The following is a 19,039-nucleotide window of genomic DNA, read 5'->3' on the forward strand; positions in this document are numbered from 1 at the left end:
CCTCCTCTCACTTTATCAGCCGTCTCTGACATATCAAGTGTGACCATTTTATGCTCCTGATTATTCCACTGTGTGCAACAGCAAAACACGGCAGAACGAGAAAACGAACATTATATTATTTGACACAACCACCACTGTCCAGAACTGTTAAATCCTTTCCAGAATAACATGACAAAAAATATATATATATATATTTAGCACACTTTGAAGTATTCCAGCACAACAAACCTTTTCCGAAAATGAAAAATATGACAAAATAAGATACTTGGGTATATAAGTAACATTTTACTTATTTTTTCCTATAATTTAGATGACTTTGTATCTAATTTAAAAAATACTAAGTAGGAATTTTATTTTGTTACATTTAGGTATTAAATCAGACAACAAGACTTGAACTTCAGCTTCTAGAACACTCCCTTTCTACAAACAAATTGGAAAAACAGATTTTGGATCAGACCAGTGAAATAACCAAACTGCAAGATAAGAACAGGTAATAAAAATATAGAGACGTATAATCCAGAATCATACACTTTCTAGATATGAAAGCCTATTTCAAGTGATTATTAACTATAAAAAAGCATGGCTTTCGAAATGCCGCATTTCTTACTGTACAGTGCAAGGATCACAAGCTGACGGGAACGTAGGGACAGGGTTTGGAGAAAAACACCAAAATGGCATCACCTTCTAAAATAGTCCTTGACTTTGTTCTTTTAACCCTCTGGGCCCCTTAAAGATCCTCTTACACGAATCCTCCAAATTTTACCTCAGGATTTTACATTAATCCACGGAAAACTACTACTGAGGCATTTTGATATTAACAAGTTCTTTGCCTCTGAGAACTTAGTTTATTTCAAAGCAAGATGGCCTACAGCAGGAAAACTACACCTTATTGTAAACCAATGCACATTCCAAGATGCAATGTTTATTTTTAAAGCATATGCTAAAGTAAAATCAAAAGTTAATATTAAATAGTTATGTTAATATCTAAATAAAATGTTAAAAGCTCTAAAAAAACTGATCCAAAAACCAAGATTACAGTGACCAGAGGGAACTGTTTTCATAGGCTTGCTCAGGCGGGGATGTAGGAGAGTGATTCTGTTCACGTTCGGAATGTGCGCATTTCCTCGTTTCTAATCAGGACATGCATCTACAATATGTAACGACACACGTACACAATGAAGTAATTCTTCATTCATAGCCAAAAATGATGGCACACTTACTGTCTTATGATCATTGTTTCCTTTAATTGAGAACTGAAACAATTCTGTTCCTTGGGTAACAGATTGAATTCATTATTGACTGAGAGTTTTGAAAAGCAAGTCATTTTTTTTTTTAAACTTTTAATTGGGGAGAAAATTGTTTTACAGTGTTGTATTGGTTTCTGCCATCATCAGTTCAGTTCAGTTCAGTCGCTCAGTTGTGTCCGACTCTTTGCGACCCCATGAATCGCAGTACGCCAGGCCTCCCTGTCCATCACCAACTCCCGGAGTTTACTCAAACCCATGCCCATCGAGTTGGTGATGCCATCCAGCCATCTCATCCTCTGTCATCCCCTTCTCCTCCTGCCCCCAATCCCTCCCAGCATCAGGGTCTTTTCCAATGAGTCAGCTCTTTGCATGAGGTGGCCAAAGGACTGGAGTTTCAGCTTCAGCATCAGTCCTTCCAGTGAACACCCAGGACTGATCTCCTTTAGGATGGACTGGTTGGATCTCCTTGCAGTCCAAGGGACTCTCGGTTTCTGCCACACAACACACAAATCAGCCATAATTATACGTGGACCACCTCCCTCCCCTCCCACCAGCCCGCCCCGCTCGGCCGTCACAGGGCAGCAGGCTGGGCTCCCTGTGTGAGGGTGACAGCAGCTTCTCAGCAGCCATCTAGCTCACATGTGACACTGTGTGCATACGTCAGAGCTGCTCTGTCTACCCGTCCACTCCCCTCTTCCCCACTGTGCCCATGCGTCCACTCTCTATCTGAGTCTCTGCTCCTTCACTGCAAATAGGTTCATCGATACCACTGTTTCTAGATATTCCATAAATAAGCATTAATACACGATACTTTTCTCTTTCTGACTTACTTCATTCTGTGAAGCCTGGGGTCACCCACCTCACTAGAACTGACTCAAATTCTGTTCTTTTTGTGGCTGAATAATATTTCATTGTATATATGTATCACATCTTTGTCCATTCATCTGTACCAAGTAGATTTTTATTCTAAATATTTTAATGTTCCACATTTCTCTCTTACGAAAAGTAATATAAAAGTCTGAGGCCAATAATTGAGATATATTAAGAGTCTCTTGTTCCATGTTGTTAAAATGGCCTTATTTAATGTTCCCTTGAGTGGGCTGCAGTAATGCTGGGACACCCTGGTGCTGGACATTGTTCCCGCCTTAATTTCTGAGTTAGTATGCTATGATGCTAAAATGATCACTTACATGTGTCAGTTATGTTACCCAGACGACAACTTTATAAATAGTTGTCAAATGGTACTGCCTTTTGTCTAGAAAAGCATGCATCTAATTCTCAATTCAGATACACTGCTTAATATTTTCACTTATTACAATATGCAATTTTTTTTCAGCCTAAATTGCTGTGAAATGCAGCCTGAACTGCTGTGAAATGCAATCAACAACTTTCACTACATTTTTTAATCATCCATAATTTGACAAAATTCTTTCCTATGTTAAAACTTTACAATGTATAAAATAGTGACTCCAACCACACAGGAAGCTGCTGTGTTTTCTGATAATTCTTGCTTAAATGATCCTTCACATTCCTCCCTCCCCCCTTAATCCTACACAGTTTTCCCCGGTTAACTGACATTTGACCAGTAGTGTGCTTTTCCAATAATTTCAACCCATTTTTATATGAGTTATTTTTATCATCTGAGTCACCAGGGAAGCCCCTATTTATGAGTTACTTTCAAACATCACAACATTTTCTCCATAAAACCACTCTGCTGAACAAACATCTCTAACAAACTAAAACCCTAGGTCACTTGCAACAGCAGAGCCCCACACATGAATTGCAAATATCTAACTCAGACTGGTGGCACAGTGGTAAAGAATACACCTGCAATGCAGGAGATGCAAGAGACTCAGGTTCAATTCCTGTGTTGGGAAGATCCCCTGGAGAAAGAAATGGCAACCCACTTCAGTATTCTTGTCTGGAAAATTCCATGGACAGAGGAGCCTGGCAGGCTGCTGTCCATGGGCTTGCAAAGAGTCAGAGATGACTAACGACTGAACGCACACACCTAACGCAGACTGGAGCCACAGGACTGTTTCTGAGTGACCTGCCATAGTGAGGATACTGAAAGATGCAGCTTTTATCAGCGGACTTACAGAAACCATACATAGCGAATCTATACCTGCAGAAGAATAACCTTTTCAGCAGCTGCAGGAATCATGTTCTCTTTTGACACAATATGAAATGCAATGGCAATACTATGTTTCTTTTCATTAACAACTTTAAATAAATAATAGGAAAGTCATGTTGATTTTATATCATTCAGTGAGTCTGGCATGCTGTTTTCAGATACCTTAAAATTTGAGGTTATCCTAAGATGTGGACTAGCCTAAGATTTCATCTGCAGATTTCATCATTACAAAAATACGTGAATGTATTGCACATTTGACAAACCATATTTTAAATCATCTTCAGTAGTTCTCTCAAAGCGTGATTGCTTTCTTCATGGAACATGAAGTACTTAATTTTTTTCCAGTGAAGTCAAAGTACTTAATAGCACCAACATTTTCCTGAAAATAACGATGAGCTGAAGTTGAAAATTACTATACTTTTTTCATCTTATCATTTCTTTCCTTCTAAAAATAAATGATTTAGGGGCTACTTGCACAGTTGAATTAAGTTACAATTACCGTAGTATGATTCAGTCGTTACTGAAAAGCATTGTCATTTATACTGTCCCCTTCTGAAGAGAGGCAATAAAAACACATAAAAGAAACAGGATTCAGCCTTGATATTTCTGCCAACAGGGAAATTTCTCCACATTTCTCAACAGACCATGAATTATGTTAATATAAAGTTACACAGCACCAACGTCCAACTTCTATGGCGATGATCGAGCAGACCATCCCGTATCAGGAATCCACGTGAGACGCTAATGAGCAGAGTGTCAGTGACACAGGCGTCCTCGCCCCTCCCCCGCCCACCATCTGCCCACACTGACCATGGCGTCCACCGCACTGCGCAAAATTCCTGCTATGAATTTATTCTCATGTCTTATCCCCCTTATTGAATTTCCTTTTACTAGAAAAAAAAGCATAATACAACTCACTAAGTTGACTGCAGAAGCCAGTAATGGGGCCAGATGTGCATTTTGCAGGCCACGGCTCTGAGACCTGATCTCTGAGACTCTTTTAAGCTTTAAACACAGAGATACATGGTCCTGCTCACAGTCAGTCTGATCTGGGATGGCCTGATGCTGGGCTTCACTCTTCAGCACATGCTTATATGTAATTTTAAGATTCAATCTTTAGGCCAGGATGTGACTGATCTCTGGATTATACTGGCAGAGATTTGGGAGAAAGAAAAAAATTGACAATTGGACCATGATAAATGTAAGAGCTGCAACTGAATTTACTAATAATTAGTATTAATATTGATTGTTAATGCTTATAGGTAAGACCTGGAATGGGTAGTCAGGCCCTTAGTTAGCTTAGTAATGTTGTTTCCAAGGTTAAAGGTTCAGAAAATGTTACCGCCCCCCAAAAAGGAATAATAGACTCACAGATTATTTGAACTAGAAGGGGTCTCCGAGATCACCATCTAATCTAAGGCCTTCATTTTAGGTAGAGATTCATGACTGCAGGTGGACTGTCCCACAGATAGAGTAACACCAGGGGGCCACGTGCAGAGGTGACATTCTCAGCCCAGAGCTCTGACCCCCAGGGGTTCCCAACACCAAGGGCACCTTCTCATTGCCCTCAATGAGAAAAACCATGGTCTTCACAGGCAGTGCATGTGGAAACTTCTAGTCATGAACCTTATGTTTTCACCAGGGCACTTTCTCCTCATGCCCATGTCATATCTGTGTCCTCTGTCTGATCTCAGCAAGCTTGAGAGCCTCCTTACGGCTCCGGCAACATCTGATTACTTTATAACTCCTGTAACATCTTACCAGAGGGCCCTGCAGAAGCAGAAATTCCATAAATATAAATGACTATATAAGGATTTATGAAACTGATTAGATGTTTACCAAGCTCATGGCTTTGATGATTATCAGAAAACCCTTCACTAACTAACAATTATCCCCCTTTACAAGTTTCCTGGAGAAGAAAGTTCTAGATATGGAAGACAAGCACATAGTTCAACTTCGGTCAATCAAGGAAGAGAAAGACCAGCTCCAGGTGTTAGTGTCCAAGCAAAATTCCATCATTGAAGAACTAGAGAAACAACTGGTGACGGCTACGGTGAATAATTCAGTTCTCCAAAAGCAGCAACATGATCTGATGGAGACAGTTAATAATTTACTGACTTTGATGTCAACATCAAACCGTAAGTAAAGTTTACATGTAAGTTTTTCCTCCGTTTTGTCATTAGTTGGTGAAACTTCGAAAATTCATAGTAAAAAACAAAAAACCTTTATCTTCCAAGAAAGGCACTATTTCTCTTACATATTTCATGTGAATACTGTATAGGGTCTCAATATGGAACCAATTAAAAAGAAGGAGAGAGAGAGGAAGGGGAATATATATTTATACTAATTAACTATTATGAGGCAAACCGCCTCAAACAACCTTTTGTTCCTGGGCTCAGAGAGCCTTCTTTTAGTTAGTTCCATTGCTAACAAGGGTGTATAGGGCTGGCCAAGTTACTAAACCACGTGCTTAGTCGCTCAGTCGTGTCTGACTCCTTGCGACCCATGGACTGCAGCCCGCCAGACAACCTCTGTCCATGTAGATTCTCCAGGCAAAAATATTGGAGTGGGTTGCCATTTCCTTCTCCATTACTAAAGCAGAATGGACCTTTTTTTATTGTTTAAGAGAGAAAAACAATATTAGGCCCATAGGGTTGCTGTGAAGGTTAAATGAGACAATGCTTGCATAAGACCGGTATCCAAGAAACGCCAGGGTCCTGCTCTCACCACACCTGTAACTGCATCTCTCCTTCCTTATTCCCGTTTTACCTTTCAACTTCTGTATTAGAGGGAAGCAGGGATACATCTTCCGTCATTAATTAGAGAGACGATACCCAACCTGTGCGGTATTTTAAGGTTGCTTTTTCTCAAACACTGGGCCTAGCTCTTACTAGAGCCCTTCCAACCGCTTTCTTTCAACACAGATGCACTTTACATGTGATTCATGTAGAGATATTTCTTCATTTCCATAAGAAGTATGTTCTCACATTTCCCTTGAGTCACATGGCTATCCCCAAGTCAGTAACAGAGGCGTTTAAACAAGGTTTCTACTTAAACCAGGAAACAGAGAAACAAGCAAGACCTGTGCTATGTGGCAGGTCTGCAGTACACGCCTTTCAACGAGAGTCGCACTCCTTTGTACTTTAGAAAAATTCTGCATTTTTTCACATGTGTAGAAAAGGAAAAGACAGTCCTCTGAGGCCTGGCGGGACCCAGACAGTGTGAGGTGCTGGCTTTGATGAGCCAAATTAGAGGAAAACCACACAGCTCAGATCCTGGCAGAAGCAGGGAGCAGGGAGCAGGGAGACAGGGCCACAGGACAAGCTTGGTTTGCCCGCGCCTCGGCCGGCAGGTGGACGGAGCCCCTGCCCGAGCGGCCTGCCCGCCCCAGCTGGTCCAGAGCCTGGGGCGCTGGTCAGTCTCTTGAAGGAAGATACACACATACCTGCAAGAACAGACGCACACAAACACTTTTTTTTTTTTTTAATGTGGAAAAAAGAAAAGGATTGGGAAATCTATTGAGAGTGAAACAAAAAATTTGAAAGAATTTCACAGTCCTAGATGTTTTACACTTATAAGGAAGAATTTCAAAGACACAGATAAATTTTAGGTTCCCTTTTAACACATGGAGGGCTACAGTCCATGGAATCGCAGAGAGTCAGACATGACTGAGTCGCTAACACTTTCATTATACTTTAAGACAAGCTACTAAGAGATGGTTGCTAAAAATCCAAAGAATACTGAAGAGTCTTTACCCAATGGTCTAAGGAAATATTAATATACAAACAGCTGGCCTCAGATACACAGGAAGAAGACAGTGCGCACCGCAGCCTAACTGGCGAGCTGGCTGTGGGCGCGGCCACCGCAGAGCCAGCACTGTTTCTAGGTGTGCTCTTCTTTGTTCTTCTGTGATCACTTCATCTGATTCTACTCAAGATGGAAGATTTTTTCACAAGTAATAGTTTACAAAGGGTGATTGCAAAGTACTTGCATTACATACTTTGTATTGCAAAGTACTTGCAGTTCAGTCGATGGGAAGAGAAAGGAAGTATGGATTATTGGTAATGATCTTTGAGAATTAATACCAAACATGCTGAAACAGGAACTTTTTCAGAAAGGCTTAAGAAACTAGCATCTCACTATAACAATTCAAATGTGATAAAATTACAAATAAGTGCCTCTTAAAATAATCAGCTTTTATCTTTTCACAAACTCCTTTGAAAAGTTTTTCTATTTTTGAAAAACAGCCTCATACTCCTTGCTTGCCAAGGACGAACAAATCATCTTCAGAGACTGCGGGGAGGCATTCAAGTCAGGTTTGACCACCAGCGGCATCTACACATTGACGTTCCCTAACTCCACGGAGGCGATCAAGGTAAGGCGCTGCCTCAATTCAGCCCCTGGCTTGAAGCAGGTGGTTTCAGAAGCAGAACAGCTGCATACGTAGTTCTCACACCATGCCAGCGGCATGCAAAGCAAAGCAAGAAACACTGAGCACGAGTCACTCAGAGCCCCGCCGCTGAGCACACAGCACTGACGATGCTTATGAACGATGCAGAAATGGCTATCTCATCCTGTGCATCTGCCTCCTGCAGAAGATCATCTGCTTGTGTTCCCCTTGCATTTGGCTTGGCCACGCATCCTATCAGTTGTTCGTCTTGAAGTGTCAGACTCTCTGTGAGTTGTAAAGAAAATGTTTTCCAAAATCCGAGAGTTTGAATAACCATAGTTTATGCATCGGTCCTCATTTCATGTAACAATGGTTGGTATTTCATTCAAAAAAAAAAAAAAAAGCTTATTCAGTTTGCAACTAAAAGTCACAGTTTCTCTCTTTGAGACAGCCATAGGCACTTTGATGTGCATAAGGGATTAATACCCACTTCCATTTCATCAAACGGAATAGAAAAAACACACATGCAGCAGTAGAGGTTTAATAAAATTAATCATTTTTACTGCTTCGTCAGGGACATCCTGAAGTGACACTGGCTTTTTTCCTCCAGCTGCAAGTGTGTGACTGAGGAACACGGTGATGGTGTGCGTTGCTAGTTCATTCCAGGGTGCTGGCAGTTGCACCTGCTAGTCCTTCTGTACCATCTGTGCAAATGCCATCACAGCCCTGAAGGCTGTGGACTTGCTGCAGAGGGGCTTGGGGCTGTGCTTATCCCATCCGATGGGCTTTTCTTCCCAAGTATGTCCCTAAGTGAACAAGAACCAGAACTTTCCATAAAGAGAAGCTGGTGTACAGCTTAACTGGGTGTTCTTGGTTATGCTGGATTTCTCAGGAGTGGGGCTCCTGAATTTGCTGCAGGAGATGTTAAGCTTTAGATGGGGGGTGGTGGGGGGCTTCGAGGGGGGAGTCACTTCCCCAGGGAATATTTCAATGTGGCTTCGATAAGGTAAAACAGCCTTACCCGAGAATCAGTGTGAAGCACTATATAACTGTGAGACGACTGTATTTGTTAAATACCTATAAATATGTTTACAACTAACTGTAAAAGCAGCTACAAATTGAATGAACGGAAACACTTACGGAAAAGGCACTCAACACTGCATCAAAATGAAAATGTTAGAGGTTCCTGAAAGTATTAGCCTTTTGAACTCAGGATTATCCTCAGTATTTAACATGGTGATAAAGAAAAACACTTTATAAAAAATACAAACATTAAGATTATAAAGACATGGAATTTGAAACAGTAACATATGCTTGGTTATGAATTTAAAAGATAAACAATTTATCTTGAATAATACTTTCCAAAGAAATCTGATTCATTCATGGTGTTCTAAGTCAACCGTGAAAGCCAGTTAATGTCCTAGCACCCTAGAAGCAGTGCATTAGGGGGAGGAAAAAAAACCACACACCGTCTGTTGCCAATGAAAAAGTAACGCGTAGACTCTGCACCAAGCCTTTCAGTCCCCTCTGCTCGCTGGCTTTCAGGCCAGCTTCTTATACACTATTGTCTGTCACCAGATGTTGGCCTGCCCTTGGTCTGGAGACAGGGGGACGGCGGGACAGGAGTGACAGGAGGAGGAAGGGGATGGAGAATGAAGTGGAATGACCCCGAAACAGAGCCAGAGGGGCCACCGCCCCCTAGTGTGGTGCAGCGCTTCCTGCCTTAGTATGTGTCTGCCCCGGTGGCTCTACCAGCCCAACAGCCGCAGTGCTGGAAGAGGATGATATATGGCTCTGGGGTGATGGAGTCTCAGGCCATGGCTGGAAACGTCAGGATTTACACGCCCTTTTACACACATGCGGTAAAAACAACTCACTGAACAGCAGGGAACAACAATCTATGAAACCCCCATTTTTTCATCTCTAAGACATACGGTCCAGATTAAGTTACCTCTGGACTCCCCTCCAGACTTCAGACTCCATGATTCACAACCTGAGAAAGTCTGATAGACTTGGGCTCAAACTCTGACTCTGCCGGTGTGTGCCTCTCGGCAAGTCACGGCCCGGCCTGCAGCCTCTGCTCCCTCATCTGTGATGTGCCGCGGGCTCCCCTGTCTCACACAGCAGTTTCGGGGTGACGGTGGAGGTGAGCACGGAGGACGGGGCTCGGTGCCTGCCATCCAGTCAATGTACGGGAAGCGTGACTGTTCTGGCTGCCCCCAAGAGCCACGAGGGGCTTCCCTGGTGGCTCAGTAGTAAAGAATCCGCCTGCAATGCAAAGAATCCGCCTGCAATGCAGGAGACTCGGGTTCGACCCCTGGGTCAGGAAGATCCCCTGGAGAAGGGAATGGCTACCCACTCCAGTACTCTTGCCTGGGAAGTCCCATGGACAGAGGAGCCTGGTGGGCTACAGTCCATGGGGTCGCAAAAGAGTTGGACACCCCTTAGCAATTAAACAACAATAACAAAGGGCCATGAGACAACCTCTCTGCGCCTAAATATTTCAACTAGATTTTTTAAGAAATTCATTAGGTTTTTGTACAAGATAGACATTGCACGGTGGCATTTATCAGAAGCATTGCTGTTTTGCTACTTCAGAGACACAATGGTTTCGTCCCCTAAATTTCACAGAATACCTGACTTCTAACGTTTTTCCGTTTGCTGTTTAATCACTTGTTCACCATGGCCTCAGAGTTGAAGCATGACGTTTAAATCGAGTGTTATGTGCTCGAAGACACCAAACTTGAGAGCAAGATACCAGGCCCCTGGACTGTGCTGAGGTGTGCTGATCAGAAGCACTGGCTGCCCTCGGGTCTGCTGTGACTGGAGCAGAGAGGTCGGGGGTGTTATCTGGGGACCTCTGCTTCTCTGACCTGCCCCGCCATTTTCATCAGTACCCCCTGGCTATGTGGGGAGCCCCACTGGAGCACGGCCCTCCTCTGGAAGCAGCATGAGCCGACTAGCCACAATGCTTCGGTTTTTATAAATGCTATGTGGGTTTTTTTCCCTCAAGCTGGACAAATATTAAAAAATGTTCTCATGAGCCTATCATTGTCCCTAATGGCGTTAGAGGATAGTACGGCTCAGGCCCCAGCCCTCGGTCTTGACTTCCGTAACCAGATGGAATCGTTCTCTGATTTAAATATCAGTAACTCATCAGGGCGATCTTGACATTGAAGAAGAAGTTGCGGAACGAGGACAGGCTCAGTGAGAACAGCGTGCAGGCCTGTCACCCCCCGCACACCTTTTAGGGTAGGAGAGTCCACAGGTGTGCAAGTGACTGCTCAGACCAGTGGAGCTTATTCAGCTAATTTACTAGGATTTTTTAAAACACATGTTGACAGAAGTCGGTGGTTCTGACCCTCTCGTGGACCAAGTGAAAGGCAGTATTATTCATGAACTGGCTTCAGCGTGGAGCGGGGTTGAGGGACTTCTGGCCTATTAACAAAAGAGCCAAGCTTCTCTGTGCTTGGAAGCATGTGTGTCAGTCACTCAGTGGTGTCCCACTCTGGCACCGTAGCCATTCCCCTCTCCAGGGGGTCTCCTGCGCTGCAGGTGGATTCTTCACTGTCTAAGCCACCAGGGAAGCCCATTTGGGAAGCATGAGAGAGTAGAAAACACATCACAGAATCAGGAATTAAAGAGACCTTATTCAAATCCTATATGCCAACACTTAGTAGCTAAATGACTCTGATCAATTTAACCTGACTTTACCAAATCTTTAAAATGCAGAATTAAGAGTATCACAGCAAAGTTGCTGTAAGATCTCAGATAATACATACAAAGAACCCAGCCTGGGGCTTGGAACGGAGTGATGCAGAACAATGATAATGATAATTAATAATAATAATGTCAGTTCAGAGAGATAAGGGGTTATCTTAAGCAGATCGATTTCATATGACTGATTAATTTAAATGGGAAAATTATTTCATTCTTGATAAATACAATTTTCTTTCATGGAACACATGTTCCCAAACGTGAGGATCACCAGGAAGGCGATACAGGCCGAGTGACGGTCCTGGGGAGAGCCTAGAAAGGGGGCAGAGACGGAGGACCGGAGAACTGGTGCTGGGTTCCAGCTGCTGCTCTTGGTTCGGCTCAAAACAGGCTGGCAGACAAGTGCGCACAGTGAAGGGCAGGCCTGGGTGCACTCTGGGTGCGCCGTTAGCCCCCAGTCCCTAGGATTTCAGCTCAAGAAGCAGTACAGTTCACATTTAAACTTCCTGTGCCAAAACCACCTCCAAATTATCCCCAAACACTGTGGAGGACAACAAAGAAAGAATACTTCTAATTGGTTTTAAACCTTAACTTTCATATTTACTACCTTGGAGGGCGTAGGGAAATTTATCTTAACTTTTTGGAAAACTTCTTTGTTCTACTGTAATCTCATTATTTAAAACTATTTGTGTAATCTTATTTTCAGGGGTTTTTAATTTCAGAATAAAATTCCAGCTGAGCTGAAATTTAAGCATGGATGCTCTTAGATCAAGAAAGAATCCCATGTCCTGAGCAAAGTTTAAACCCACCAAGCCCGTTTAAAAGCAGAAATCAAAAGAGTTGGGAAGAGAAACATCAGGGGCCATGAGCAAGGTAGAGAGAAGCGTGAGGTCAGGGTCTGCAGGGCGGAACCACCAGGCCCCGCTCAGTTCACACACAAAGCTCCGGACCCTCATTCTGAGGGGCGAACCAGGGAACCTGATTTTGATCCTACACGCGGAGGAAGCCTAACAGCTCCATGGCACCACAGAAGTCTTAGAAGCTCTGCGATCCAAGAGTCTCCCTTTTACACAACTCTCTGAAGAGTTGATAGGGACTGGCAACCATCAAAAAGGTTTTCAGGGATGTGGACACGAAGCAATGGATTTCTGCAGGCTGGAGATGAGAGATTTGGGGCCAATCAGCCAACATGTCCTGTTCCCAACAAATCTCTAAGGAATACAGATCTCTGGGTCAGCTATCGGGGTAGGTCTTTAGCCTAGAACAGATGATGACAAGGTCCTATTTTCATCGACGCGTCGTGTTATGTTACTGTTTACTTTTCATCATCATTTTAAATTCATGGTTTTCAATTTCCTTAAAATCCTTTGCCTCTTGGAAGACCACAGAGATTTACCCCAGAGAACCCCATCGGCTCTGGCCGTATTCTAAGTATCTCTGTTCATCTCGTTTCTGTTATGTAAGATGAAGACCCAAGTCCGGACATTTCCCAGGCAGTAACTGTGTGTTCCCGTTGCAGGCTTACTGTGAGATGGAAACGGGTGGAGGCGGGTGGACAGTTATTCAGCGACGTGAAGATGGCAGTGTTGATTTTCAGAGGACTTGGAAAGAATATAAAGTGGTATGAATATTCTTTAAACCATCTGAAAATAATTTTCCTTGTGAAAACTAACTTTGAGAATGTGCAGGACTTCCACCACAACTCTAAAACTAACCAATGACTTTTGACCATTTTTTTTGTTTTGAAACCAAAAGGATCTTTCTAATTGGTGCTTCTGTCACCATGTTAAAGAATGGTCCTGTCCATGTAACATAAACTATACATCAAAACAAAGGCATGTGAAAGCTGGTGGGCTCAGCATTTCTAGGGGTAGACTACTTCATAGCATTTCACACCTCTACAAACTAAGCTGTTTAAGACGATGCTTCTTTCTTAAGATTTTTTGATGTGGACCATTTTAATACTGATTCTGTTCTTATGTTTTGGTTTTTGGCCACCAGGCATGTAGGATCTGAGCTCCCCAACCAGGGACTGAACCCAGATCCCTTGCATTGGAAAGTGAAGTCTCACGCACTGGACCAGCAGGGAGGTCCCTATGATAATGTTTCTATTGGTGGTTCTCCAAGTCGTTCTAATTATTCCAATATTAATCTCCTTCTGGTAACAGCTTAGCTTCTTAAAACTGATTTTTTTTAAAACCTTATATGGAAGGTCCCAAAGTTTCACAGCACAGGAAGGAATTTCTGCTGAATATTTGATGCTTGTTCCATGTTAAGTGGATGGACTACTGATTTCAGATATGTGAAGAAAAAAAAATAAGTGAAGTAAGCAAACTTTTCAACTTGAATTTCAGGGATTCGGGAACCCTTCGGGTGAACACTGGCTGGGAAATGAGTTTGTTTCGCAAGTGACTGGTCAGAAACGCTACGTGCTGAAAATACACCTAAGAGACTGGGAAGGGAATGAGGCTTACTCACTGTACGACCACTTCTATCTCTCAAATGAAGAGCTCAAGTACAGGTGAGGAAATTACATGTCACTGAAATGAGTTAAAAGATCTGCTGGAAGTCAGAACCCCACCGTATTAACCAGAATCTAAGTGACTCACAGGCTGCCTTAATAGGGAAAAGCAGCTTGTTTCTCAGAGTTCTTTGACGTCTTTAGGCAAGTGTCTCTACTTTTAGCATTCTAATTCTAATGATACAAGGGGAGCTTTATGAGACAGAACTGTGCCTGTTGTGTCTGCTGTGTATCCTCAGAGCACAGAACCCTGTCTGGCAGGTAATTATTTGCAGAAGAAATGAATGTTGGGTCCTTATTATGAAGTACCATGCCATAATGTGTGTGTGTGTGAGTCACTCAGTCGTGTCCAACTCTTTGCGACCCCATGGACTGTAGCCCACCAGGCTCCTCTGTCCATGGAATTCCCCAGGCCAGGATACCGGAGTGAGTAGCCATTCCCTTCTCCAGATCTTCCCAATCCAGGAACTGAACTCGGGTCTCCTGCATTTGGCAGGCAGATTCTTTACCATCTGAGCCACAGGGAAGCCTAGCAGATGTATGAGTGTGCTGTTTTCCTCCAGAAGGTTTTAAAAGTTAAATCTATTTTTGAGAAGTTCAACCCCATTCGGTTGCTGTGTTCCATCCCAAACTCAGGATGAGTTCCAAGCTCAAGAGAGGCATGACTAGCTGGGTGGTTGGGCAGCTGGGTCCTCTGCCCTGGGCTGCAGGAAGATGGGCCGGATCGCAGCACGGCCTCAGTATCTGCGTCCTCCCACCTACTTGGCGGAGCTAATCTCGAATGCTCCAAGAAAAGCATGGGCAGTTCTGAGAGGGAATTGGCTCTTTGGCGCTAGAATGGCCAGAGAGGGGAGGCAGAGCAAAGGGGCCCTGAGCCCTGCCGCGCAAGGCCAGGGCAGGGCAGGGGTTGGGGCAGCTCACTGTCACGCGGGGGCTCAGGATGCCTGTCGCCAGCGGGGCCCAGGGACCCAGGGTACCTGCGGGTGACCCAGGAACCGGTCTGGGAAGACACAACACAATGGGGCAGGTGCCAGCACACCCTGAGGGGGTCTAGAGGGCGCAGCTGGGGGAGAGTGGAGGGGAAGGCGCGGTTCCGGGGGCTGCAGGGCACACGTGAAACACCTATTCTGAAGTCAGACATAAGAGAAGATCCACAGCAGTCACGGGAGATAGAGGTCAGCTGGCCTGCAGTCCTGGCTGAATTCCACAGATGCCCAATTCAGACCCTCTGCTCAATGAAAATTCCAAGACCTTAGTAGTTTGGGAAGAAAAAAAAAAAAAACCCTGTGATTTTTAAAGTCCTTGAGTTGGCTTCTCGGCGAGGCCGCAATGGACAGCTCGAAAGAAAATGGGCTGAAAGCCAGCCTGCTGACAGCTACCTGAGAAGTGCAGAATGTCTCGTGTCCTGCTAAAAGGGGGACCAAAATTCAGAAGCGCTTCTGAAAACACAATGTCTGACGAGCTTTGACACAACTTCTAAGAAGTCAGCGATTGGCTCTCATCACGCACAGAACCGGGCCGTCCAGGGTGGACAGGGGCTCAGATGAGTGAAAAGATAGGCGTCGGGGCTGCAGTGCAGCCCCAAGGGGACTCTAAAGAGATCAAAAACTCAACGAAGTTTTAGACATGAGTGGCTGGTCACTGTTTTACCTCCAAGCTAAATATTTTTTCAACTGGCAACAGTTAGAACTCTACAACAGAGAAATTAAAAAGAAAGAAAGAACACAAAAATTAAGGATTAGACTATTTATATAAGAAGACTTCACAGAATGGGTCATTACCATTGTATGCTGACATTATAAAAATATTTTAAACTGTGATGGTTCTTAACAGATATTTCCTTTAGAAACACAATCAATTTTTAGATACATGATGTAAAAAAGCCCATGTTTGTTTAAAGCTCAGTTTAATTTACTTGACATTATAGGGCAAATACTACATTGAAAAAATTATTATCCTGATAAAACATGTCAATGTGATAAGAAAACTGCAATGTGACTAAAACTTAAAATAACTATAGATATTTCAGAACTCCAACTGCATGTAACAGTTGTTTTTTACTAAAGGAATTTTCCCCAAATGTTAGAAAACTGAAAAAAAATACATGTTATAGGAATGTATAAGTGCATCAATAGAATATGATTCTTTTTACTAAAACTAAAAACTATTTGTATATTCATCCTTAAGAACTGGTCACTTTTGTGGTAAAGAACTGCCTGCCAGTGCAGGAGATGTGAGAGATGTGGGTTTGATCCCTGGGTCGGGAAGATCCCCTGGAGGAGGACATGGCAACCCACTCCAGCATTCTTGCCTGGGGAACCCAGAGGATCCTGGCAGGCCACAGTCCACAGGGTCTCAAAATGCTGGACATGACTGAAGTGCCTGAGCACACACACACCAGCATTCTGGCAGCTCCGTGCAAACACTAAGATTTAATTATTAAATACCGGCATTACCTCTCTCACCATTCCACTGTGGTATAAAAGCGACGGGTACCAATTTAAAGCAATTTTGAGAATGTGGCTACTCTTGATAAAGTTTTGAAAAAAGCCAACTTTAACCAGTGGGCCACAGAACAAAAGGATCTAAAGGGAGTCATTCATCTCAGTCCTGCTTGCGATTAACGAGATGGGCCAGGACAGAAATCTAAGTCCTTCTGTTAGGTGGCAGCCTGGACAGGAGGGGAGCATGGACACACGTACACGGATGGCTGAGTGCCTTTGCTGTCCCCCTGAAACTATCACAGCATTGTTAACTGGCTACACCCCAAATATAAAAGTTTAGAAGAAAAAGGAAAGTGCTTCAAAACCCCAGAAATCAGCAGAATCGACATGAACATGTTACACCAGGTATACAGAGGTTGCGCTTAGAGCCTGGGGTCATGACTGAAACACAAGAGGAGCCTGAAATCAAGAAACTCAGTCCCTGCTGTGCGACGAGGTTTCCAGAGTCACAGTATCGCCGACAATTGAAAGATCTGAGTTACTGACACAGAACTTACTCAGGGGCAGCGCCGTGGGGAACCTACTGGGTAAGGCCCCAGGTGCCCTCAACGACCTCCTCTATCACCACTCCGGGTGCCCAGCGCGGAGCCCTCACAGAGAGGCAGTCGTGGCCGGCCCCCGCTCTGCCACGTCTGGCGTGTCACTCTGGGCACGTTCCTGTCTCAGAACCTCCGCCACCCTACCTGTGAGGCTGGGGGTGCCGCACGCCCACCTCGGGGCTGTTCTGGGCGCTGCTACTCACGCGTGGGACTGCGCGCTGTGGGCGCTGAGAGACAGGCCCCTGGCCAACCTTTCCTCCCGGCTCCACTTTCTGTTCCAAAATGAATTCCAAGAAACTCTACTCCTTCCAAGAAAGTTGCCAGCACTTGTGAGCTGGTGTTCGCAAGACTAGCGGCGTCTGGTGGGGGCTTAGAGAGCAGGAGCGTCCCCAGGACGGGAGACTCAGCGACCCCGGCCCCAAGGCCCACATTGTGACGCAGGCTCGGTGCAGGCGCTCGCGTCCCTGGGACCCTGCTTCCCTGGCCTGGGCTCCCCTGGAGTGGGGCACACAGCACCCTGGCCCTTCTCCCCTCCTCCTGGGCAGGCACGCTGCTGTGGGGAGCCAGATTTTTGCGATCTCCTAAAAGCCAGAGCACAAAAGAACTGATGCTTTTGAACAGTGGTGCTGAAAAAGACTTGAGAATCCCTTGGAATGCAAGGAGATCCAACCAGTCCATCCTAAAGGAGACCAGTCCTGAATATTCACTGGAAGGACTGACGCTGAAGCTGAAACCCCAATACTTTGGCCACCTGATGTGATAAGCTAACTCACTGAGAAAGACCCTGATGCTGGGAAAGATTGAAGGCAGGAGGAGAAGGAGACAACAGAGGATGAGATGGTTGGATGGCATCACCGACTCGATGGACATGAACTTGGGCAAACTCTGGAGATGGTGAGGGACATGGAAGCCCGGCGTGCTGCAGTCCATGGGGTTGCCAAGAGCTGGACATGATTTGATGACTGAACAAAAAGGCTGGACCATCATCTAGAGTCTAATGAATAGCATGCTTATTGTTTCTCAAAGTCTGGCAGGTTTATTACAATACTATTCAGAAATGAGGCCAAGCAGTCACAGGCGTTGTTTTCTACATGGTTCATTCACTAGACTTCTACACCAAGTACAACGGTCCTTCCTAGTCTGCTGCCCTCCCCACCCCCACCGGGCATCTCGAGACTTTGATTACTATTTCCATGATATGGAAAGAGGATCCCCTCACAACGTTATTTTCCCCCCTTTTGTTTATCTGAAAGCAGCAGGAAAATAAATTATAGGGCCCCGAAGTCCCCGCTGATGTTTGTGCAAGTGATACGCAGTGAAGGTTTCATGAAAACATTCCTCTTTGCCTAAGGGTTTGATGATAAGTTGGTTCCTGTTTATACCAGCACAAAAACATTTTGTCCCGGGTATGCATTAGTGCACTAACCGGCATAGCACGTGCTTCTGTAGAATGAAATTCTTCATCATAAAAAACTTTCCACTATGATAAATCAACCACCCAAGCCAATTATATTTTGCTTTTGTTTTTTTTCCTATTTTTCTTTGCATGCTCACAGGATTCACCTTAAAGGCCTCACGGGGACAGCCGGCAAAATAAGCAGCATAAGCCAGCCAGGAAATGATTTTAGCACGAAGGATGCAGACAACGACAAATGCATTTGCAAATGCTCACAAATGCTCACAGGAGGTGGGAGGACTTTTCTCTCTTCCTATTTGTGTTGGCAAGGAAGGGTTTCAGAGAGTGAAAGGTTGGCTATTCAGACTGCAACCTGTGATTGGTGACAGTGTCCAAATTTCATAACTAGACAGACTTGCTCAATGCAGGGAGGTTTGTTTTTCGCTTTTTCGGACTGTTGAGTTTTACGCACGAATGTGATACGGAGCTAGAATTGTCGCCAGGCCAACTGTGTCTCCTCAGGACCTGGCCCTGGCAGGGAGAGGGGCCGTGTGACCCTGAGCAAGCTCTCCTGAGCTTGTGCTGAATATC

The 19,039-nt window shown here is 44.4% G+C and overlaps 2 protein-coding genes across 13 annotated transcripts in view; one reads left to right on the forward strand and one right to left on the reverse strand.

Moving 5' to 3' along the window:
- Window positions 1-19,039, reverse strand: part of MCPH1 (microcephalin 1) — a 220,807-nt gene that overhangs the window by 104,112 nt on the left and 97,656 nt on the right. The window lies entirely within an intron of this gene.
- ANGPT2 (angiopoietin 2) overlaps window positions 1-19,039 on the forward strand; it is a 56,465-nt gene that overhangs the window by 34,305 nt on the left and 3,121 nt on the right. For both annotated transcript variants that reach the window (XM_070460148.1, XM_020880896.2), the window contains exons 3-8: window positions 369-490; window positions 5,287-5,519; window positions 7,629-7,756; window positions 13,008-13,109; window positions 13,843-14,009; window positions 18,609-18,739. In XM_070460148.1, the coding sequence (XP_070316249.1) occupies window positions 369-490; window positions 5,287-5,519; window positions 7,629-7,756; window positions 13,008-13,109; window positions 13,843-14,009; window positions 18,609-18,739 (883 nt within the window). The remainder of the gene's footprint in view (window positions 1-368; window positions 491-5,286; window positions 5,520-7,628; window positions 7,757-13,007; window positions 13,110-13,842; window positions 14,010-18,608; window positions 18,740-19,039) is intronic.

Source organism: Odocoileus virginianus, chromosome 32, assembly GCF_023699985.2.
Source record: "Odocoileus virginianus isolate 20LAN1187 ecotype Illinois chromosome 32, Ovbor_1.2, whole genome shotgun sequence".
NCBI classification, from domain to species: domain Eukaryota; kingdom Metazoa; phylum Chordata; class Mammalia; order Artiodactyla; family Cervidae; genus Odocoileus; species Odocoileus virginianus.